We start from the raw sequence: 25,835 nt of genomic DNA on the forward strand, positions 1-25,835 counted from the left end.
CCACTTCCAAGATGAATCAATCAAGGTCAATGAGCAAGAGCAAGGCCTGGCTATCCATCACTGGTTAGAGACGTTTAAGGGCTGGTCTTCAAAGGCAGCTGTGACCCTGTACATTTTAATGTGAGCTGTGGATGTTCATTCTATCTGGATGGTTTGTCATGTTTATGCTGCTTGGCTGCCTAGCTATGAAGGCTGGGGGAAGATACTGCCTCTCACATTCAATTCCTAGAATAGAATCAGGTGATAAATATACAATGAATAAATCTAATTATATAGTAGGGATGCCTGCCCATATTCAAAAGGGAGAATGTTACCCATTATAGATTTTTCATGGAAGGTTGCCAGTTGATGACTTGTGCATTGCTTGAATGGGATATAGTAAATTCTTTGCCAAAGGAACATTTCTAGAAGCACCATTCTGAGAACAAGATGGATGGTAGATATATATATTCTACCAAATCTCCACATTATATGGAAGTTTTTTTTTTTTTTTTTTTTTTTGCGGTACGTGGGCCTCTCATTGTTGTGATCTCTCCCGTTGCGGAGCACAGGCTCCGGACGCACAGGCTCAGCGGCCACGGCTCACGGGCCCAGCTGCTCTGCGGCGTGTGGGATCTTCCCGGACCGGGGCACGAACCCGTGTCCCCTGCATTGGCAGGCGGACTCTCAACCATTGTGCCACCAGGGAAGCCCTATATGGAAGTTTTAGTGGTGCTTAAATAAAGGTTTAAGTTACTCTGAGATATGTTTTCCAGGTTTAGAATCTCAAAATGCCTTTGAGGCCACAGAAATGAACTGGACAATATTACTGGCACTCAGGCAGACACCTCTGAAGATGTTTCCCACAGCAAATATCAGAGATAAAGGAAGAATCTAAGCTCTTTTTTCATAATCTGTATACATTTCAGTCTAATGCTAGTGCCCTCCCAGTGAATGCCAAAACCCAATGGCTGTGTTTGGAATTTGAGGTCAAGCAAGCATTTGTGGTTTAATTGCAATAGGATAGGGAAATGGGAGAAAAGACCTGGGTTGAGGGGTTTTAGATGGGTGGGCAGAGTCAAATGCTCACAAAACCCAACAATGTTCAGGAAGAGTTTGGGCTGGGCCACTTGTCATCACCAGGGGTCCAAGTTGAAGTCAGGGGAGCCCTGAACAGTGACCAGAACTCTGTAAAAGGGAGTGCTGGCAGGTGAATGAATAAACACCCTGAGAAAGGTCTGGTCACTGCAAGTAGTTTCCAGTCACTGGACTGAGGATCAGGGTGAAGCAAGAGCAGGACAGGGCTTCAGATCTGGTTGGAAACCCCTGAAACTCCTCCCTTGTCTCCCAGATCCAAACTGTACCAATGCACTTGTTCATTTCCCAAATACTGATGAGTGCCTAGGAGCTGTGAATTCCACAGCGAAGGAGACAGGGGGAGTTCTTCTTCTCAGAGAACTCGCAGTTCAGTGGTGGGAGACAATCTGCTCAAGAAAAGTCTCCCTAAAGATGAGACCTTTCCACTGAGATCTGATGGACAAGAAGGGGTCAGGTGAGGGGGAGACTAGATGATGATGAGATTGAGGCAGGCAGGGACCTTAATTTTGTAGGGCTCTCTGTAAGCTGGATGAGGAGTTGGCATATTCTAAATGCAATAAGGAGTCATTGAAGGGTGTTAAGCTAAGGTCTGACTTCTGTTTCGAAAAGATCATCCTTGCTCCCAAGTGGAGAATGGTTCAGAGGTGAATAAAAGTAGAAATAGATATACCAGTTTTGAGGCTCATTGTTCTAGATGCAACAGACGGTGGTTTGTGGTAGGTGATAATAGTGGAGATAGAAAAAAAATGCACCAATTCAGGATGGGATTTAGTGGGTAGGGTCAACAGGATGGCAGATAGATTGAGTGTGGCAGTGAGAGGAAGAGAGGAATTAAGGGCATGTTTGCCTGAGGGACCAGGTGGGTTGGGATGTTCTTTACTGACAAGGGGAAGGAGATGATTTCGCAGGGAGTGGTTTGAGGAGGTAGACCCAGAGTTCTATTTTGACTGTGTTCAGTTTGAGATGCCAAATAAGTGGGTAGCTCATCGGATCCTGGCATCCCTGGCAGAGGCTCAGGTTGGAGATGTAGATTTGGGCCTCATCGGCACATGGAAGGTGTCTAAAGCAATGGGAACCGAGTAGATCCCAAGTGCTGTTGATTTTATCTTCTAAAATTCACTCCAGTGGCTCACCTCTCTCCTTCTCCACCGCCACCCCTCAAGTCCAAGCCCCTCTTACTTGGCCACTGTAATTGCTTCCTTGTCTCCCTGCTTCTCCACTTGCCCCCTTCCAATCTGTAGCCAGTATGATCTATTTACAATTCTAATCAGATTATGCCACCTCTGCTTAAAATACTTTAATACCTTGGCCTCAAGATGAACAAGATCAAATCCTTACCTGACCCACAAGTAGGGCTGCCAAACAAAACACAGGATGCCCAGTTGAATCTGAATTTCAGATAACACATAATTTTTTAGTAAATATATCCTATGCAATTATTCATTGCGTATCCGAAATTAAATTCAACCTGGCATCCTGTTTTTTGGCCATGCCATGCAGTACTCAGGATCTTAGTTCCCCGAACAGGGATCGAACATGCACCCCCTGCAGTGGAAATGCAGAGTCTTAACCACTGGACCACCAAGGAAGTCCCCATCCTGCATTTTTATTTGGTAAATCTGGCAACCTTTTCCACAAGGGCTTTGCAAGATCTGACCCCTATTACTCTTTCCTGCCTCACCTCTCATCAAATATCCCTTGTTTCCTGACTCAAGCTATATTGTTTTGGAATAGGCTATGCCCTCTCCCACCTCAGGGCCTTTGTACATGCTATTTCCTTTGCTGGGAATGCTTTTAGCTTCTCCTAAATCAACTAACTGCCGCATACTTTTCACATCTCAGTCTCCACTGAATAGCCCTCTTTTCCTTGTGTTCTATGCTCTCCTAGTATGATGTAACTTTCCTTCGCTGACCCTGTATCAAGTAGCAGTTACACATTTATTTGTGTGATTATGTAAGTATTATATATCTTTTCCATTAAACAATAAGGTGAGAGACCAGATTTATTTTTGCTCACTTCTGTGTCCCCTGTGCTCTCCTAGTGTCTGCTACATAACAGGCACCATGAAAGGAAAAAAGGAAGGAAGGAAGGAAAGGAAAAAGAAAAAAAGGATGAAAGACTGTACTAGATTATAGAATAAATTATATCAGGACCAGAATGAAGAATGAGGACCAAAGCCGAGATTGGCCCTGTGACCCAGTTCACTAGGAGGGTCAGGAGGGGATGCAGGCTGAAGATAAAGCACCCAGGTCAGCCTAGGAGGAGGGTAACTTAATAGTTTGCCTCAATGTTTTGGGGATGGGGCTAAAGAAGAGGTTTGAGGCTGCTTAAACTCTTTCTACTCCTAAACTCTATTTGGTCTGGCAAATGGGGCAGCCTGGGGGTGGGTACTGATGGGCTTATTTGTGGAATTGCTTCTAAGGGAAAGGTCAAGTGGGTCTGGGCTAGGCCCCTGTTCAGCTCTCTGGGAATTGTTTCCCACCACTCCCATGTCCCATGAGTAAGGATGAGGGTGTGTATGGATTAAAGACAAGCAATGCAACTAAGCCCCTCCTCCTCAACCAGCCCTCCAAAATAATTTCATTCTATTCTTAACTTAAACTTTTAGTTGACTACCTTTTTTTGTATAAATACAGATTTATAAATTGCTTACGTTTTGTCTTAGTAATGAAGTCAGTAGGAAAGGAGCAAGAGGGTTGGTGCTTTTGACATAAACATTTCCACTTTTCTGCTAAACATTTTTTTGGGGGGCTCTCTTCATGGCAAATGTTAGTTATACCTAGTTTTTTTTCTCATCTAAATTTTAATGTTTGGAAATAGAGTGGCCACTTATGCTTAGAATTTTGCAGTTTATGTAGTGTTTTCATATCAATAAATTATTTTTTATGGAACTAAATTAGATTTAATTCCAGTAAAATTAAATTCATTATCTCAAAAAACAGATGACTTCTTCCCTGAATTACATTTAATTAGTATCTATAAGTGTTATTAAAAATATGCACACACACAAGGAATCCCCAAACTCTAGAAGAGCTACATTCCCAAAGCTAGTTTGAGAGTCAATTGTTTTGAACTCAGTCCAAATTTCCTCACGCTCTTTAGGGAAACCAGGCAAACCTCAGTGCAGCTGAAGGACCATAAGTATCACCTTTATGTTAGCGTTCAAAACCCCAGAGAACATGGTTCAATAGGAAAATGTTTTCTAGAGTTTGGGATGTCAGAAAGACATCTTTTCTTCTTCTTTTTTTTTTGGCACGTGGGCTCAGTAGTTGTGGCTCTCAGGCTCTAGAGCACAGGCTCAGTAGTTGTGGCACACGGGCTTAGTTGCTCCTCAGCATGTGGGATCCTCCCAGACCAGGGCTCGAACCCATGTCTCCTGCATTGGCAGGCAGACTCCCAACCACTGGGCCACCAGGGAAGTCCCAGAAAGACATCTTTATCTGCTAGAATCTAGACAAGGGTGGTGGCTTCCATTGTCTCAGTGGGGGTAGGCGATGGGGAGGTGGATTTGAGGGAAGGTCTTGGAGACCCAGTGGCAGGCATTATGGAGGCTGGGACTAGGGTTAGAGAGCCATTATGTGTACAGCCATTATGAATAACCCAGATGTTTGAGCTGGAGACCACCTTTTAGAGGAAAGTAAAATAGCAAATGCCTCCAAATAGGAGAGAAGAGAATACCACGTGACATCTTAGGGGTCCCCTTTATAGGTTCCAACACTCCCTCTGGGAAGAAAGACTCTCAGATTGTCCCCTCGGAAGATATTACTTTTTAATCCACCTTTCCTTGGTTTTCACTTGAAGGATCAAGGAAGATGCAGTGAGGAGGGGAAGGAAAGGAACTCACCCAAAACAATGAAAATAATTGATTCATATTTGGATCCAGATTTGAAGAGGTTAATGTTTAAGCTATGGATGCTTCTTTGGGTACATTTGGTTTAATTTTATTTAAAAGGAATCAATGAAGAGTTTCAGCTGAGGTGCTGGTATTACTTAGCAAAACAAATTAACAAAGTTTTGGCCTTTCTCTTAAACTTTTCTGTGTACTAATCAGATCTGGCTCAAAAGCTATTCATCAGGTTGGGGAGGGTATCTTATTATGCTAAAAAGCTTTTTCATCTAGATGTAAATTAGACCTAGCATATCAGAAAAAAGGGAAGTTTTTGACATTTTTATATTCTGACAATAACATCATATTGCTCAAAAGAATCTGAATATAACACACTATTGACCCACCAGATAAACTGAATTAGTCAGTTTGTTGTTGTTGTTTTAAAAATCGAAGCACCCTCATTTAATTCTCTTTACTGGAGTAAAACATAATTATTTTACAACTTGCATGCATGGAAATGAAGCAGGTTTTGCATGTCTGGATTCATCTGTACCATTCTTTTCGAGCAGAAACATCTTTCACCTTATTCTTGAAACACCATTCTTTTTACTCGAGGTGTTGTTAATGTTTGTTTAAGTCCTAGAAAAGGAATACAAATTTGCATTTCTTACATAAGTTTCCTTTGGAAAACTTGTTTCTAGAAATGACATTTCAACCTACTTCCCAACTGCTTTTAGCTACCTCGTGTGGTTGAAAGGAAGAGACTCACTCAAAATAGACTCAAAATGAAAGGAGCTCACATAATGATGGAGCTCTAGGGAACAGCCATCCTCACTTCTTCATGAGCTACCTGCTCTTTCTTTTTTTTAAGTTCTTAAATGTTATTTATTTATTTTTGGCTGCGTTGGGTCTTCCTTGCAGTGCATGGGCTTCTCATTGCGGTGGCTTTTGTTGCGGAGCACGGGCTCTGTGTGCACGGGCTTCAGTAGCTGCACCACATGGGCTCAGTGGTTGTGGTGCACGGGCTCAGTAGTTGCGGTGCACAGGCTCTAGGCATGCAGGCTTCAGTAGTTGTTGCGCGTGGGCTTAGTTGCTCAGCGGCACATGGGATCTTCCTGGACTAGGGCTTGAACCTGTGTCTCCTGCATTGGCAGGTGGATTCTTAACCACTGCACCACCAGGGAAGTCCCTACCTGCTCTTTATCATGGAGCTTTTATTTGAATTTGCCTGTACCCTCTCTTTTTCTCATGATTCTTCAGCAGCAGCTTCTGTTACCAAGTGGCAATCTTATTTTTACATACCTGCCATTAAGATATAAAATATGCCACTGTTACACTTGAAGAAATGAACACTCAGAAAGATGAAGTGATTTGCCAACATCACACAGCTTTAGAAAACTTCTGTTAAAAAATGCAATACAGGGCCTCCCTGGTGGCGCAGTGGTTAAGAGTCCGCCTGCCAATGCAGGCGATACGGGTTCGTGCCCCAGTCTGGGAGGATCCCATATGCCGCGGAGCGGCTGGGCCCGTGAGCCATGGCCGCTGGGCCTGCGCGTTCGGAGCCTGTGCTCCACAACGGGAGAGGCCACAACAGTGAGAGGCCCGCATACAGCAAAAAGAAAAAAAAAAAAAAAATGCAATACACAGGAAAGTATGTTTACCAGCTTATCAGATAGTTTTCTCTCACAAAACAATCCTTTAAAATGTCTGATACAGGCTATAAAATGAACGAAACTTGAAAACATTATGCAAAGTGACATAAGCTAGATACACAAGGACAAATATTGTATGATTCCATTTATAGAAAATATCCAGAATAGGCAAATTTATAGAGACAGAAAGTAGAACAGAGGCTATTGGGGGCTAGAGGGAGGGAAGGATAGGGAGTTATTGTTTATTGGGTACAGAGTTTGTTTGGGATGGTGAAAAATTTATGGAAATGAGTGGTGATGATTGCACAGCATTGTGAATATACTTAATGCCACTGAATTGTACACTTACAAATAGTTAAAATGGTAAATTTTATCCTTTGTATATTTTACCGCAGTTTAAAAATAGCCAAAAGAAAAAAATGTTTGAAAGCTGTAATGAGCATGTTTTAGTAGAAAGAAAAACTGATATGGCCTCAATGATATATTTTGTTTTTATTTTTATTTATTTAATAAATTTATTTATTTAATTTATTTTTGGCTGTGTTGGATCTTCGTCACTGTGCACAGGTTTTCTTTAGTTGAGGTGAGTGGGGGCTACTCTTCATTGTGGTGCTCAGGCTTCTCATTGCAGTGGCTTCTCTTGTTGCGGAGCACAGGCTCCAGGCGCGCAGGCTTCAGTAGTTGTGGCACACGGCCTCAGTAGTTGTGGCACATGGGCTTAGTTGCTCTGCGGCATGTGGGATCTTCCCAGACCAGGGCTCGAACCCGTGTCCCCTGCATTGGCAGGCGGGTTCTTAACCACTGTGCCAACAGGGAAGCCCTTTGTTTGTTTTTAAAAGTAAAGGTTTTGTGGGGCAAGGTGAGGGGGTTGGGGTGAGGGGGCTTGGCTATAAAGGGACAGTATTCGCGAGTTCTGCAGTGATAGAATAGTTCCGTGTATCGAATGTGGCAGTAGTTACATGAAGCTAAACAGGTGATAAAATTGCATAGAACCAAACACATACACACTTGCACACACACAAAAGGGTGCATGTAAAACTGGTGAAATCTGAATAAGTTTTATGGATTGTACCCATGTCAGTTTCTTGGTTGTGATATTGTATGGTAGTTATACAGGCTGTTATCATTGGGGGAGGCTGGGTTAAGTGTGTATAGGACATCCATGTACATTTCTTTGTAACTTCCTTTGCATCTATAATTATTTCAAAATAGAAAGTTGACATCAGCACAAAAACTGGGACTTCCCTGGTGGTCCAGTGGTAAAGAATCTGCCTTCCAATGCAGGGGACGCAGGTTTGATCCCTGGTCGGGGAAATAAGATCCCACACACTGCGGGGCAACTAAGCCTGCTCTCCACAACTACTGAGCCCACGTGCCTCAACTACAGAGCCCACGAGCTCTGGACCCTGCGTGCCACAATTAGAGAGAGAAAATCCGCACGCCACTACTAGAGAGAAGCCTGCACCACAGTGAAAGATCTCACATGCCTCAACAAAGATCCTGCATGCTGCAACTAAGACCCGACACAGCCAAAAAAATAAATAAAATAAATAAATATTAAACACACACACACAACACTGACAACAAAAAAGTAAAGACTGCAGTCAGATTCTGAACTAACTTGCGGGTAAACCTGATACCTTGTCCTTATTATGAGTGAGAAATGGCCATTCTCCCTGAGAAAAATTCTCTATTCCCCAGGAATGACTCTCACGTGGCTCAGGAGGGGATGACACACAGACTGTTACCTTCCTTTTTGGAGCATGTGTGCAATCCATCATCGCATTCTTTCCAAGAAGTTAAATGAAAAGACTTTGAAAGGACTCTGCTCTGTCCTTACCAAGGTTCTATTAGAACCAGGAAATCACTGATTCTAAACTAAAATTCTCGAGTTTTTAATTTGATTCTCTCTTGGTTAAAAAAAACAAGCAGAAAAACCAACCAAACAAAACTTGTTGGCACATATATGGTAGTTTTCAGGAAATACTCAAGTAAAAATGCATTAAATGTTTGTTATCAATGAAAGCTTGAAAACAAAATCACTTAAAATTGATATTTGTTCAGAAACAGACTCTGGAAACAAACTTATGGTTACCAAAGGGGAAAGCCTGTGGGGAGGGATAAATTAGGAGGTTGGGATTAACATATACACAATAGAATATGTAAAATAGATAATCAACAAGGACCTACTGTATAGCATAGGGAACTCTACTTAATGTTCTGTAATAACCTGTACAGGAAAAGAACCTGAAAAAGAATGGATATATGCATATGTATAACTGAACCACTTTGCTGTACACCTGAAACTAACACAACATTGTAAATCAACTATACCCCTACATAAAATAAAAATTAAAAAAATTGATGTTTGTTTATTCAATTAAATGCAATTCCTTATGCTTTTCTTTCTGTAGTAGCCAGTCAACATTTCTAAGCTAGGGAAGGCACTGAACATTTAAATAAATCAGAGAACTTCTTTGTCTAGACTTGCCCTTCATCATATGAACACCCCAAAAGAGAGTATTAAGATATTAAACAAACAAAGGACTTACGTGGGAAGTGGATGCTAGCCATTGCTTAATAACTTGAGAATAGTGAAATTTTAAAACTACAAATACTTGTTTAAAAAGACAAATGTTCTAGGGGCTTCCCTGGTGGCGCAGTGGTTGAGAGTCTGCCTGCCGATGCAGGGGACACGGGTTCGTGTCCCGGTCCGGGAAGATCCCACATGCCGCAGAGCGGCTGGGCCCATGAGCCATGGCCGCTGAGCCTGTATGTCCGGAGCCTGTGCTCCGCAACTGGAGAGGCCACAGCAGTGAGAGGCCCGTGTACCGCAAAAAAAAAAAAAAAAAAAAAGACAAATGTTCTTATTCATATACTCTCAGTGGAATTGTAAATTGGTACAATTTTCTACAGAAGAGATATTGTCAGTAAACACTCAAAGTCATAAAAATATTTATATCCTTTGACCTAGTAATTCAATTTCTGGGAATTTATCCAAAACAAATAATTAGAAAGAAGACATAGGGACTTCCCTGGTGGTCCAGTGGTTAAGACATGGCTTTCCATTGCAGGGGGTGCAAGTTCGATCCCTGGTCAGGGAGCTAAGATCCCACATGCCATGTGGCCAGAAAACCAAAACATAAAACAGAAGCAACATTGTAACAAATTCAATAAAGACTTTAAAAAATGGTCCACATCAAAAAATCTTTTTAAAAAAGACATAAACTATATTACAAAGATGTTCCTAACAACCCTATATAACAAAATCCAGAAAATAACCTATATGCCAAATACTAAAGGAATGTTTAAGTAAATGATAGATTTCCAACCCAATGGAATATTACACAGCTATGAAAATGATGGCCATGCTATGTACCAAATGTAAAGGTGTTTATAAGATAATTCAAAATCCTTGAAGTGTTTTGTAGAAAGGTATGCATCTATGAGCTACCTTCCACAGAAGAAAGAGCAAATTCCAAAGTACTTAATGAAGGTGAAAAGAAAATTCACGATCTTGGGTCTGTATAATAGATTTTAACAAGATGCAAAGAAATGGAATAACCCTAAGATAAGAGTGGGAAAATTCAAACTCATAGACATGTTTCTAAATTTCCAAGCTGTGTTCTAGGAAGAGGTACAGCACACGTTAGTACTGACGACTGGCTTTAACAGCAGACTGCACATGGAGAGCAGGAAGCTATCTTTGGACTGCTCTGAATATAATCACTTGTGTGCTAAAGACCACAGAGTGAGTCCCAAGGGTTGCTAAAGAGCAGTAAACTGTCAGCATCTTGCATGCAGAATCCCCTGGGCACAGGAAAGTAATTTTGGAATACAATTTTTTAAAAAAAATCACAAAGGTCCAGATTTGTCTGCCCTCAAACACCCTTGAGTAACAGATGGCCAAATCTCCTTTCTATAAGTTAAAAGAGGGGGAAATGATGATTCCCGGTCCTTAGTGTCTGCCTTTAGTGAAGACAGCTGGTATTTCTAGTTAAACATAATTATCCCCTAAATTCCAGGTGTTTGATTCAGCTGTGTAATGTTGCTGTACCGAATGGCTGGATTCAGAAGGACCTGAGGCCACGTCCAGTTTCTTTGGCTACTTATTAGCTCAAGTCCTCCATGCTGGGACTGGGCAAGAACATTAAGGCAAAGTTAGTTCCAGGCCGTTTCCAGTTTTCCCAAGTGAAGAAGTAGTTAAATGTTTGGACTTGAAGGAGATATCCTACTAGATTAGATGCTGTAGAAAAGGGAGAATTTATGGAGGTGTGGAATACTAGAGGGCTAAAAATTAAGCAGAGAAAGTCAATATAATAAACTTGTAAACAGGGCTTGTCTGGATCAGCCACACAAGTTACAGGCTCACACACACACACGCACGCACATGCACACGAATGTACACGTACACATAGGTTGATTGTTGTTCCAAAGCCATCAAAGCTTCAGGCTTGAGACTAAAATTTTCATTTAGGGATATTTCAGATCAGGGCTAGGAGAAACGATACATGATTGATCTTAAACCTGAGAGGCCAAGGTACAGTTGGAAGTTGGAGGCAAAAAATCCCAAGTGAATATAGTGAAGGAAACAGGAAGTTTTAGAAAAGAATGTGGGTGTGCAGAAATCTAAGAGTAACACTCAAATGAGATAACATCATGATTAAAAGCTGTACAGGGAAACTGGTGATGGGATAAATATCTATACATTTAACATCAGGCAACCTATATAGTTTGGCCCCAGGAAGAAACAGCCAGCCTGGCTGTACCGAGTTCGCTTTCAGCCAGCAACTATGTGTGGGAAGTTCGTGTGTTTTGAAGAACAAATGAAAAGGCAGGGCAGCACGTGCCACAACTGCTGAAGCCTGCGCCGCAGCAACGAAGACACAATGCAGCCAAAAATAAATAAATAAATAAATAAATAAATAAAAATTTTAAAAAATGGCAGGGCAGGAGTGGTAATGGTGAATTTGCAGCTTGAAACTCAAGCATGTTTTAATTAACTGAATTAGTGTACATGATCTGGCAACCATCTTCAGTGTAGTTGTAGTGCACTGTTAGAGGAAGCTGTGGCCTGGCACAATCAGAGATTAAGGCACACAATGTGGATGTTCCTTGGCATATACCCAGACAAAGCTCTAATTCAAAAAGATACATGCACCCCTATGTTCACAGCAGCACTATTCACAATAGCCAAGACATGGAAGCAACCTAAATGTCCATCGACAGAGGAATGGATAAAGAAGATGTGGTACATATATACAACAAAATATTACTCGGCCATCAAAAAGAATGAAATAATGCCATTTGCAGCAACATGGATGGGCCTAGAGTTGATCATACTAAGTGAAGTAAGTCGGACAGAGAAAGACAAATACCATATGATATCACTTATACGTGGAATCTAAAAAATAATACAAGTGAACATATCTACAAATCAGAAACAGACTCACAGACATAGAGAATAGACTTGTGGTTGCCAAGGGGGATGGGGGGTGGGGGAGGGAGGATTGGGAGTTTGGGATTAGCAGATGCAAACTATTATATATAGAATGGATAAACAACAAGGTCCTATTGCACAGCACAGGGAACTATATTCAATATCCTGTGATAAGCCATAAGGGAAAAGAATATGAAAAAGAATATATATATGTATATGTATAACTGAATCACTTTGCTGTACAGCAGAAAGTAACACATTGTAAATCAACTGTACTTCAATAAAAATAAAATGGATATTGACATGCGTTACAGGATTGAATAGGAGGGAGAGGTGTGTCTCTGCTTAAGCTCCGAGGAGCCTATTGCAAAATGGGTGCTAAAGCATTTCTGTGCTCCTCCTCCTGTCCCCAGAGGACGCTTTTGTGAACAACAGGAGCTACTTGAGATGGAGAAACCACCGTCAGATCAGTCATTTCAGCTCAGCTTACCTGGCTTGCCCTGCGGTGGAGAGAATCTGGTGGCCCCCTCAGGTGGTGTTCCTACAGATTCCCTGGGGGATGCTTTATCTTGGTTACCACTCAAGACCCTTGCCTCACATTTGATGAGGGGTAACCAAGCACCTGATGGGTGGATGGATGAGTTTGCATGTGTATCCCACTGGGTTATATTCACCTTGGGTATTTTTTGGCTGGATAGTTAGAGCTGGCACCCAGGCATTTCTAACCAAGGGCCCAGCGCTGAAGACACCATACGCCTATTAGCAGGCCAGGCTTCTTTGCACACAAGTCCCCTAGAACTGGGTCTAAGTACCAGCCTTTGGCTTGTTCTTTCTCCCTTGATAGCTTCTTTCCCATCAACCCCCAAGTTCCCAATAGTTAACATTCCCTTGGGAAGATCTGAGAGAGAGAGGAAGCTACACTTGGAAAGAAGATTGCTTTGTACTTTATTTACAACAGAATGTAAGAAAAAGTAAGTTATTATCAATAATAAATAACTGGGAAAAAAACACAAAACAGCCATAAAATGACACAGGAGGATGGCGTATGTGAGGATGAATTTTGTTTGCTTTGCTTGCTGTCTATAACACTGTGCATCCCAAAACTTGGTCCCTCAGCTGTGGCAGTGGTATATTGACTCATTTAATCAAGATCTCAGCTCGAAATGTAAACGCTAAAAATTATACTTGAAGCTACATACAAGTGGCACAGGTATAACATCAACTCAAAGAACCTCTCCTTGGTGACACACACAAACTGAAGGGAGACTTGCAATTCAACAGACAGGCTTTCAATTTTAAGCAAAAACATTTTGAGGCTTCTCCTAAAGCATTTGTTAACGACAAAGTAACAATAACAGCATCTGGAAAGGTCTCAACATATTCACATTCTCTTATTGCACTAACTCCTAAAAAGCTTAAACACTTACATTTCAAATGAAAGATTGTTTTGAAGGTAGAACACAGAAGAATCTGGTATGTGTTGCCTCTGTATGCCATTGCCGTGCTCTAGTGTAACACTCGGTTTCAGCAGGAAATAATAGTTTTAAATGATTTATGATCAAGTGCAGCCACTGGTTTTTTTTTAATTTCAAGAATTATGGCTTAGATGGCATATCGTCACCCAGCCTACTGAATCAGATGATCAGAAAGGGACTAAAACTATTTAAACAATCTTTCCCTATTGGATTATCTGAGTACGTATTACACGTGGAGTAAATTATTCTCTGGCCCTTCTGAAAAGTAAAATTGTCGTTGACCTATGCCAGCCAGTGACGTGTCGTCTCTGAGCCAAAAGATGCTAAGGCGAGTAGAATTTTAAAATACGCATAAATCCATTAGCCTTGAAATTTTCATGGAAAAATGATTTCTTGAGAAGTGTCAGAATCTATTCTCTTAAGTCACTGTTTATTACAGTGTCTTGGAAGAAAACCACATAATAACTTTTGGGGGTCTTTTTGTGTTTTTTAAGTGTCTACATTAGACACACACACTTGTGCTATTTAGAGATTTATTTTCACAACCAAAAACACGGCTAATAAATACCTCCAAATAAATTAAAGCCATTTTCCCTCACACAAGTGCAAGACCAAAATAGAAGGGTTTATAAATTCGTTCACCAGTGAACTCATATTGTTTTGGTTATCACGTAGTAACAAAAATGTCACGGATTCCTTTGTTGTTACGCTTCCTCTTTGCTTTGTCTTATTCCAGCCCAAAAGTAGGAAAATGAAATGGTCTTCAGAGCTGACTTCTGACAAAGTTTATGCAGTAAAAACACCAAGGCCTTCTTATCCTGGGAAAGCACAGCTAAAGCAACAGTGCTGTACTATAGCCAATGAAAAGCACAAGGGCATTTTGTAATTTGAAGTCCATCCAAAGTAATGAAATTTATGGTCATTCTGATGGTCTCCACTAACATGAGACAAAAATCGGGTGAACATACGTGTTATTTTGTGGATTATTTATTTTAATTTGGCTACCAGAGACTTAAAACTGGTGGTGTCGGGTTCACTATATTTATATATATACAGGTATAATACAATTTTGGTGAACAAGGTTGAAGGTTTCCACATTGCAGACAGAGGCACCGAGTTAAGATTCTATTCTTCCCCTAAACATGCTTAATGAATTCAAGTTTCTGTTTTTTCTTCTAAATTTCCATCATGCAGCCATTTAATTTCCAGCCTTATAGGAATTAATAATGTTCTATATACACATTCATCGCAGGCTTGTACCCCACAATAAACAAATTCATGTATGGAGACTGTGAAATGACACTTGAAAATCAAGACAAATAAAATACTGAAGTCATTTATGCCTTGTGATGACTGGATTAAATATTCAAAGCAGCTAAAGGAATATCTGCACCCCTCCCCGCCGTGAAAATGCACACAAACCACATGTAGACAGAAAAACTCAACATACTTTAAGAGCACACATATTTGTTGGCTAAGAATCACACTATCAGTGGTAGTTTTGCAAGTAATGTCTGTGGTACTATACTGGTTATAAGAGAAAGAAAACTCACAGTAGGAAACCAGAAATTAGCTTTCTAAAGCACATAGAATTGCTGACCTTGATAGCAGAAGCTACTTTACAAAAATGGAAAATTAGCAATGGCATCAACAGAAAAACTAGGTCCAGATGTGTGAACAGCACGCACAAAATAAATTCATTCCATGCAAAAATCACGATCCCACCCCATCCTGATCTCAGCTTGCAAATGGTAAGCAAATATACACACTATGTCACTGTCTTCTGAAAGGAGAATTTTACTTCCAAAGGGGAACATTCTTAAGTGCTACTGTGTCGAAAGGGAGCCATTGAGAAGTCCAAGAGGTCTTGATAAAAGATTGAGTTTTCCCACAAGCAAAAATCATGCTACCATACCATGCAAAGGCGGTGTCTTACTATGGTGCTGTCATTCCTAGGGAAGAGATGCACTGTTGATCTACGCTATTTGCAACGGGTTCCCTTTGAGTTCTGGGTTTATTTATTTATTTATTAAGCTAAATGTCAACCTATAAAGAAATGATCTTGACAATCTGACATATGACTTAGAACACTTGGTGCTGGGCTCGTGGGGCCAGCACCTGCACCTTGGGAGAGTCTGTGAACTGGAAGGACACTAGGCAGAGTGCTATGCTCTGAGAGAGAGAAGCAGGCAGGGTCCACTGGCTGCGAGGCTGTGTAAGAGGAGGAGGATACCCTCCTTGGTCTATGTAGTGTCCTTTGGGATCTGTGTTTGGGGAAGGTCCCTTTCCTGAGGTTGGAGGTTATGGTCAGGAAGGCTAGCTGGGGCCTTGGAGTTGCCCAATTGCCTTGTTCTCTTCCTCTCTTGGAGGACAAAAGGAAATGCTAGATTCTGTTTGCTCTTCCTTCTGTTTAAAGGCAGTGAGGTGCGAAGGTGGCAGTCTTCTCTTTAGATCAAAGGAGAGTTCTCTTTCTGCCACTTTGGTGAGTGATCTTGTCTCCCGTCAACCTCGAGTCTAATTTTGCATTACCAATACTCTCAGAAAAGAAAGCTAGACAGAGGGGCATCTTTTATCACTTTTCCTTTTTACTCTACAGATAGGAGTCAGCCATTCTGCTCATTTTCTCCTCCCACTTGACTGCATTCACTCAACTTCTGTGACATTCCCAATATTTGGATTTCAAGGAAGGAGCAAGAGAATGACAATCTTTTCTAAGGTCTAGTGATGGGCAATCCGTTCCAGGGAGGTCTGGGTGTTATTAAGAGTAAAATGAGGAAGGGGATGGGAGACAACTCTGATGGTGTTAAAGTCCAGGTAGCTTACTCTATCCTTGAACTTCTTTGAATGGGCAAAGAGTCAATGAATTCTACTCAATTAATTGCAAATTCTGAGAATCTTAAAGGATGACGGAAGGTGATAGGTCAAGGTTCGTTGGTATGTGTAGAAAAAAAAAGACGTTTGCCTCACCTGGGCCTCTTGGTTCCTGAACCAAACCATCCCAAAATCAGACAGTTATGGTCACATTCATCCATGTAAATTCTTAAAGATTTCTGAGGCCACAAGGGCACGAAGGGGAAAGTTATTAAAAGACAGAAACAAGTGGAATCTTTATTAAATTCTGTGAAAGGTATAAATAAGTTATTGTTAATTGCACTTGGAGCATCTACACGTTGATAATTAAAATTTCCAAAAAATTTAAAGAGTTAATTAGGCCCCAAATCCTGAGTCAGACTAACCCAAATAGGAATCTCAGTAACTACTGGTATTCAAGTATTGGTAAGGAGCAGTTCAAAATTTAACAATTAGGTATGTTACACCTGAGAATATTTTTGAGAATTTCAGGTTTGATGGGAGGAAACTGACTTCGCTATTTCACTACACCTTGTAACACAGTGGTGCAAAGTTTTCATTTATTTACCCTTGAAGTCCATGCCAACCTCATCAAATGCCCAATAAACAAGGCTTCCTCCCTGGCATCCAGCTGTGGCTACAGAAGATCCCTTCTGTCCTTTGCCAGTCTTACATTTTACATCTAATATGATGCTGTGTGGCATACTTAAGGGATCATATGTGAAATTACTTAACTACATGCACACTCAAGAGATCAAAGGGACATGTTTGAGTGACAAAGCAGTCTTTTTCTATATCAAAAAAAAAAAAAAAAAAAAAAAAAAAAAAAAAAAAAACAAGACCCCAAACCGAAAATATAAAACCCCATGAAATATTCTTATGAAGTTACTCTGATTTGGGCCGATATGGCTTATCTGAAGAATGTATGCCAGGTAAATTCAGGGTGGCTTTTTTCTCAGGGTCTGGAAGTGTGAGAGTTTCTGGGGCAGACTTTTTCCGGGGCCGATCTTTGGGAACTGACAGAAATTCTGGTGCATCTGTGGAGAGAGGAGTGGATGGAGCACTGGAAGGGGCACTGCGGACTGAGGAAGGCAGCAGGGGAATGCTGGAGATAGAAATGGCAGGGGGGAAAACGCCAATTTTCTTGTTGGTGGCTTCCTGAGTGGCTCGTTCAAATTCTCGGACTTCATCCATTGTCATGTCTTAAAGGAAAAAAACAGAAAGAAGAAAAAAATGAGCAGGTATTTAGAAGAGATGCAAATGGATTCATCTCTCTGCCTGTTTTTAAAGGACCCAGCAGAACTCTACGATAAGGGGATCTCTCCAGATTATAAACCCAAATTATCTTCGAAATGCTAAGCCCTGAATTTTTTTCTTTTTACTGAGGCAGACCTCTGAAAAAAAAAATTCCTTTATGAGTAACCATCCAAGATTTTCCAAAGCACTTCTCAGTGAGTACTTTAAGTATTCTGAAAAAAAACGTATCAGGAGAGTACAGAAGCATACCGGAGCTGTGTGTGTCTGTGTGTTGTGCGTATGGTATGGTATGCAGAGCTATTATTAGACCTGGCCATCTTTTCTATAAAGGGAAGATTATTAAAGCAATCAATGGCCCCCAAATGATACATACTGTTATCCACTTTAGATCGTGAAAAAATCAGTTCACCTTTATAGGGTAAATAGGCAGATCATCAGAATTTTTCAACATGCTATCCTCTTATTCAATGAATATACTTTATGTATTCTAGGGATTACTTGTTTCCTGACTGTGTATCCACCCTGAGATTTTTCAGACACTGTGTTTTAATTATTTCTTCTTAAAAAACAAGTAAGATATGACAACAACAACAAACTGCTAATTATCCCCAAACCAAAAAAACAAAACCATTTCTCAAGGAAACATAAAAAGAAAAAGAGCAGAGAACAAAAGGATAGTATCACATAATGGGTGAGAATTTTATTTAAAAGAAAAAAGAGCATTATTTGGCATTCAAGAAATAAATTCAGTGACGCCTCATTTAACAGGCATTGTCAGATGGTGCAGACTTTCCAAATACCTGAAATGTTATTACGTGAGAAAGTAAAAAAAAAAAAAAAAATTCCTTTAAATGTAAATCCTTCCCTAATGTAACTACAGTGAATAATGTATTATATACACTTACTACATTTTAGACATAATACACTGAAGGAATATCACTGTGTTACAATACAGTGATGCCTTCTTTCTTAGGGCCGGTTTGCTTTATATAGTTTAGTATCTCTTCTCTCATTCTTAGAAACTCTACTACTATTACTACTACTATTATGGTTATTACTAATTACTCTCAGTCTGGCTATCCCTGGTATCCTTTGCCAATTTTATTACTGGTAACAGGGAAAACAGATAACTGGGCATAGTAGAAAAAGCTCAGTGAAGGCCTAAAAGATTGTAAAATGTGAAATCTGCTGCCCATGGATTTCTACATCTGTTTTAGCTTCCAGAGACCCATTTTTCACTTGTGGCCTATCCCATGAACTTAGTAGGTGATACCACATTAGCTGATACCACATAAACTAGTATGAAACATAGAGCCCCTTTGGAAATACTAACTATGGAGTTAATATAGTATTAATCATTAGGATATATATATATAGATAGAGAGAGAGAGAGAGACAGAGAGAGAGACAGAGACAGAGAGAGAGATAGAGAGAGAGACAGAGAGTCATATCATAACATATGAGCAAACCAGGAATATCGTGCAAAAAAACCCAAAATCCTTAAGAGGATTTCCTAGGAACAATTATTAAAATTTTCTGAAAGGAAAAAGTTCTTACAAAGGAAATAATAAATTATGCCTGTGTTGACAGAATATGAAATTCAGAACATAGCAAGAACTGTACCTGTAAACTTACCACTTTAAAAAAATACTAAGACTATTAAACAAGCTCAGAAATAAGATTAGGTTCTTTAAAAGGAGGTATTTCAAAACAAAATTGAGAAGCAGCCGCATAGCACAGGGAGATCAGCTCGGTGCTTTGTGACCACCTAGAGGGGTGGGATAGGGAGGGTGGGAGGGAGGGAGGCGCAAGAGGGAAGAGATATGGGGATATATGTATATGTATAACTGATTCACTTTGTTATACAGCAGAAACTAACACACCATTGTAAAGCAATTATACTCCAATAAAGATGTTAAAAAAAAGTATAGGAAAAATAAAAACAAATTGAGACTCAGAAAAATTTCAGTGAATTTCAGCAAAAGCTCAGCAGTATGTTTCTGCTATAATAAATGACACCATCTTTGAAAAGCCAGGTTTTCTACACAAGTGGCTGAATATAATGCTCTACTCCACACATCCAGCAGGGGGCAGAAATCATCCAAAGTACAGAATTTTGATTCTACACTCCCGTTCAGAGTCTCTTAGAAGTTCTCTTCCTTGAAAGTATTGAACCTACTGAATTGAACAGGAGACTGTTATTTCCTTATTGCCCGTGGCCATGGATGTTCATTGTGCCTAATTTCAATCTAGTTTGTGTCTACTCAGGTCAGTGATTTAAATTTACTGAGCACCCATGCAGTTTTTATTCGTGATGGACAGCAGCCCCTTGATTTCAACTTTTTCATTATGATAGAGAAGAAAAATATAGAAAAATAAATGACCCCCAATTTGATGGAATTCAAAGAATAAGGGAAATGGTGGTAAGCATTTAAAGATGACCACGTTGGAACTTCCCTGGCCGTCCAGTGGTTAAGGCTTTGCCTTCCAATGCAGGGGGTGAGGGTTCCATCCCTGGCCGGGGAACTAAGATCCCACACGCCTCCAGGCCAAAGAACCAAAACATAAAACAGAAGCAATATTGTAACAAATTCAATAAGGTGTAAGAACTTAAAATGAGGAAAGCACTGTTTAGTATCCTTTGGCTACCTGGCATCTTCCCCTTTCCTCTGGCTTCCTTTGTCTTGTGGTGCTTATATATAGTGAGTGGCTTTCAGAGAGCAGCTGAGAGGGAACAGGTGTCTAACATTCCTAAAGAAAAGGTAATTGAAAGTGATAGAAATTCAAGGACAGTTTCCTTAATGAGCACTTCTAACTTTAGAATAGGGAGAGAGGAAGGGCGAAGTCCTATAGGAACTGGTCGGTGCCTACAGAGGAACACCTCCTGATCCAAAGAGCTTTCTGCAAATCCAATCACTGCATCCAAAATGGGGAGGAAGAGTTAGGGCCATTTCAACCTCAAGGGCAGTCACATGCATCCAATAGCAGCGCATAGGTCTTACAGGGCACATTCCAAAGACATGCCCTCAAAAGTTCACTAGAAATTTCCAAAGTGCAACCAAAGGCCTTTGCATATCTAAAGCATTTACAACAATAGCCATCTGTCAATTTTCTATAACTACGCTGTCAATTTCTCAAATATCTAACGTGTATTATTCTGGGGCTAGCAGACATGTGGGCTCAAGCTGGCATCCAAAGAGATCACAGCTCTGGCCAAAGATACATTTAAATGACTTGGCGATTACATTTTTCTTTGTTATCTGTCACTCCTCTTCATTAGCACGAATGATTGAGATAGAACTATATTTAAGATGCTGGCATACACCGTACGGTCAGCTCTCAATCACCAATGTGCCATTAAGTAACCTCAGGTTCTCTCATGCTTAAGTCCCGGGCTAGATCTAGCTCACCACACCTTCACTGCTCAGCCAGTATGTATGCATAGATGGCAGCCCCATCTGGACATGAACCTAAGTAAAAAGGAAGTGATTGGGTAAGACAGCCATAAAGAGCCCTAGAAAGCATTTCAAAGCAAATGTAAAGAAACCTAAAATACGAGATGAGCCAGAATGAATGACTTAAATGAATGACTGTTAACTATGTCTTTAAAAGTTACTGGCATTGATGGTCTAGCGTTCTTATGACGTCCGTTTTTACCCCTCTGTTCTTTTGTGCTGCAGGCCACACAATGTTTCCACTCTACATGCTCTTGGTTTTATGACCGAAATAACCCGAGTCAAGCGGCGTTAAAGAATGGAAATGTCTGGAAGCAAGAGGTAACACTGTCCAATTAAGACCCAGCTCAGGTTCTTCACCAACAGCCTCTGGGCGACGACGCTTTTTTGTGGAGTTTTGAGAATTGATGCATTTGAAGTCTTTTCAAAGATCAGTTTATGTGTACGTTTGGTAAAGGGTGGGCAACATGTTTTAAAAATTCTACATACACTTGTTTGGGCCTGGCTCTCTATGTCATCCACAGTGGAGGAATGCTGATTGCAAACTTTTATGTTGGTTTGTTCATGCATGTTTTTCTCGTATTCCCGAACATCATCCATTGTCATATCTGAAAGAAGGTCAAGATGTTGGCAACTTCCATTATTAAATGCAAACTTTCAATGGGGGAGACTTCAGGGGAAGATGGCAGCTTAGCAGAAGCCAAAGAGAGGAGTAAAAAGCAGGGAACTCACTAACTTTATGAAGAGTCAATCATAAAGTTAGCTAAACCAGCCAAAGGGGGAGTGAATACAAGTTAAGTCAAAATAGTCTTAGAACTGAAAAGAGTGGAAATTATTTAGGGGTGATTCTTGTAAAGTGAGCTAGGTGGGTAGAAAGTATTAGCTCGTGGATAGGGCTGTAGCCTGAGATCTCCTAAAAGCATGGTTAGAAGATCCCTTTAAGGGAAAGGGTCAGGTTTGTGTGGTCTAATACTTACCTTCCATATACCTTTCAAAATAGATTTGGAGATTCTTTACAACAATGCATTCAACAACAGAAAGGACACTTTCATTGCTATTGTAAGAGACATGACATAGAGGGCAGAGAAATGATGCTCACTGCTACCAGTGAGATTTGGTGCAATGCTCACACAGAGAGGTATTTTTGCACAGAATACATGGCGTCAGAGAGTACAGGTCTGCACTGAACTTCAAGTCTAGCATAATAGCACAAAGATGGCTGGCACTACTTCCACCCACACTGATCTCTAAATAAAATGGCACATGATGTTATGATGTTTGGCCTGAGTCTTCACTTTTTCAGTATTTCAGAATGATAATTTCTTAATCCAGTGGTTCTCAACAGGGGACAGTTTTGTGACATTTTTGGTTGTCACAACTGGGGTGGAGGTGCTACTGGCATGTAGTGGGTAGAGGCCAGGGATGCTGTAGCACATCCCACAGTGCACAGTCCTCCCCGCCTCCCCAGCAAAGAATGATTTGGTCCAAAATGTCAGTGGTGCCAAGGTTGAGAAGCCTGGTCTAAATCCAACTGATAAAAAACTTCAACAAAGAATCTGTTATCTTCAATAGGTGAAACATAAAAATAACAATTAGTCTCACATTAAATACTTCTGTTGCTTTATCCTCCACTCCCCACTCCACTCCTTGGCTATTTTACAACATTTTATTTGCAATTTCCCCAGATGGGCATTCTTCTGAGACTCTCACGGCAGAATTTAACTTCATGACTCTTTACAATGAATGGTACCTGCACAACAATTGGTTAATCAAGCTACTGCCTTGGTCACTAGTTAGCTTGGTGGGGATGTAGAGCGGGTTATTTGCAGCTGGAATTTTTCCTTAAGTCGTTTCTGCATGATGTGGTCCGGTGTCTTTTTATATCAACCCATGTGTGTCATGTGAGAGTCTCTTCAATTCTAAAGGGTAGACGTGCCAGAAGTTTATGAATTAATTCAGTGTAGTCTTGCGGCCAAGATGGAGGGCAGCTCTAAATCCAAACCTGGGCTATTTTATTTAGCTGATGGTCCCCCTCCACACCCCGAAACCGTTAATCAAAAATGCTGTCCACAAGCAATGTAAGTATCAAGAAAGCTAAGCAACAGTCTGGCCAAGCAAAGAGCATGCTTTTCTTTTAGAAAATCAAGGTAAATGGAAAGCAGTAAAGAGATGCTGCTTTGTGATTAGAACAAATGCGTCTTAGTTAACAATAATAACATACTTTCAATACAATCACTTTAATTTCAACGGCTGGTTATCAAAATTTCTTAAACACAAATACACCTGGAATGAATACTTAGGTCATTTTAAGTTAAAAGTTTAAAATTTAAAGAAATTTCTTCATACATATGTTCATTAGACACTTTATTTCCCCCCTCGCTGGCATGCCAGTAATTTTGAAAACAAAAACAAAGGCGGTTTCATTTCTTTGCTCTAGTGAATCTCAAAGGAAATCATTCTTTATCTTTAATTAGCTCAGTGTTAAGAGAGGGGCTTAAACTGTGCGACTATGGGCTTTCAAAGATATCTCAATTTTTATGGATGTGAAGAAAGATTTAATAACAAAGATACTCATTATTATCTTGTTCATAATAGTGAAAAACTGAAAACAACTCAGGGGCCTGATGGTATTATGCAGCGGTTAAAAATGATGCAGAAGGATATTTAACACTATAGAGAAATGTCCTTGGTATATTGTTAAATAAAAAATTGGAGGTAAAAGAAATCATTTTTTACCAGAAAAGCATTATATACATTTAAAAAAGACTTTTGAAAGGGTACACTTCAAAATGTTAACAGTGATTGTTTTGAGGAGTTGGAATTATAGGTAACTTTCATTTTCTCCTTTTTGTTTATCTATATTTTCTAAGTTTTCTACATCAAATATGCACTACTTCTGTAAGAAAGAAAAAGAACATTATTTTAAAATCAATTATTTGGGGTCATTAGAAGATGGATACCACCAATTTGCAAATAGGTAAGAAGATATACTTTTCTAGAATTTTTGCCTATTCTAGAAACACGATCCCTTTTTTCTTAAAATGAAGAGTTAAGAAACAAAGTTGCAGAAAATTTCATCTAAAAGAAAAAAAAAATCTCTCAATTAGACCACATAAGAATGAACATTTCTAGGGAGTTCCCTTGTGGACTAATGGTTAGGATTCAGTGCTTTCACTGCCGTGGCCTGGGTTCAATCCCTGGTCAGGAAACAGATCCTGCAAGCCGAGCAGCATGGCCAAAAAACAAAAACAAAAACAAAAAAAAACCAAAGAACATTTCTAGTAGTTCTCTAAAAGATGATGATAATTTGGTCCCAGCCAATGCTGAAGGAAAATATTGGGCTGGCCTAAAAGTTCATTTGGGTTTTTCCATAAGATGTTATGGAAAAACCCAAATGAACTTTTAGGCCAGCCCAATACTTTTGTCTAAATCCTGAACTATCCCCGCATACCATACACGCTTATGGAAATGATGTCAACATTTTCAATATTCCTCAATAATTTATGGAAAGCCTAATCAAGTGAAAATGTTCCTATTCAGGTTACCTGGTAGAATGCATTATGTCTTGCTTCAGCAAAGTATATTACCTCAAAATCTATACATGAATCAATTTTTTAGTAAATTCAATTACACACACACAGTGACAGATTATACTTTTGGAGATGATTCATCTTCATTACTGATTGATTTTCAATGATCAGAGTGACTTCTCACAGTTTAGGTTCAGATCTCTTTGCTCCCAGCAAACAAATGCTTATGTGTATCAGAGAAACTCAAAGGAATCATATGTCAATTATTTTGCAAATAAACTGATCAATAATCACCCCTTACTTTATAGATTTGAAAGGTCATAATTTACTTTTCTTAAGTAAAGTTTCTTAAATGAAGTGTTCTTAAATAACACTGGCCTAACTCCCTGATTTAAGAGACTATTGGAACTAGTACCAAATTTCTTCTGATAAGGAAGGCAGATCCTAGTATCTTTGACACTTGGCTATCAGGGTGTGACTGATAATCTGGGGGTATAAATGCCCTCTTCATCGCAAGATTTTCTGTCTTTGCCCTCTTGCAAGGCCATTTCTGTCCTTCTCTTTCTCGCCCTCCTTCAGGTGAGGGGAGTAAGCAGACTCCAGACTTCTGTCCCAGCATGTAGAGGTCACACTGAATTGGCCTGGGTAGAACCCTTGTCTCTACCACCAGCTCAGCTTTGTCAAAGAAGCTCTGGATTCAGGGGACTCGTTAATTGAGAAGCTTCTTCAATTTCTTAAACCATGAACTAAGCAAAATATACCTCTGTATGAGTCTTGGTCTGCTTCAACTATTTTCTGCTTTGTTATAAAATGCAGATTTCAGTTATTATTTACGTATTGAATCACTCAAGTAATGCATGAATTATTTTCCACAGAAATAATTCAAGTAGTACTGGATTACATAGAGAAAACCGAGTAATTCCTTTTAACTTCCCTTATCAATCCTGTTCCTTCTGGAGATAACTGCCAGATTTTTTTCTATGAATTCATGTGTATGTTACTATTACACACAGTCTCATTTAATTTCACATTTATGGAATCATACTATAGTATACAATACGATACATATTATTCTGGCTGACTTTTTCCACTAATGGAAAAAACATATTTCCATACCAGTATGTAGAGAACTACCTTATTCTTTTTAACTGTTACACACAATATTCATAGTATAAGCCTATCATAGTTTACTTGACCATATTTCTGCTAATGGACATTTACATGGAGACTAGATTTTAGCTCTTATAAACAACACTACACTGAACAGCT

General features: G+C 39.9%; 1 protein-coding gene across 1 annotated transcript in view; it reads right to left on the bottom strand.

Moving 5' to 3' along the window:
• Positions 1–17,437: 17,437 nt before the first annotated feature.
• PITPNC1 (phosphatidylinositol transfer protein cytoplasmic 1) overlaps positions 17,438–25,835 on the bottom strand; it is a 265,101-nt gene continuing 256,703 nt past the window's right edge. Inside the window, exons 9-10 of the mRNA XM_060081471.1 lie at positions 21,526–21,644; positions 17,438–17,526 (exon numbers count right to left, since the gene is read on the bottom strand). Coding sequence (XP_059937454.1) covers positions 17,521–17,526; positions 21,526–21,644 — 125 coding nt within the window. The 3' untranslated portion in view covers positions 17,438–17,520. The remainder of the gene's footprint in view (positions 17,527–21,525; positions 21,645–25,835) is intronic.

This window comes from Mesoplodon densirostris, chromosome 18 (genome assembly GCF_025265405.1).
Source record: "Mesoplodon densirostris isolate mMesDen1 chromosome 18, mMesDen1 primary haplotype, whole genome shotgun sequence".
Lineage (NCBI taxonomy): Eukaryota > Metazoa > Chordata > Mammalia > Artiodactyla > Ziphiidae > Mesoplodon > Mesoplodon densirostris.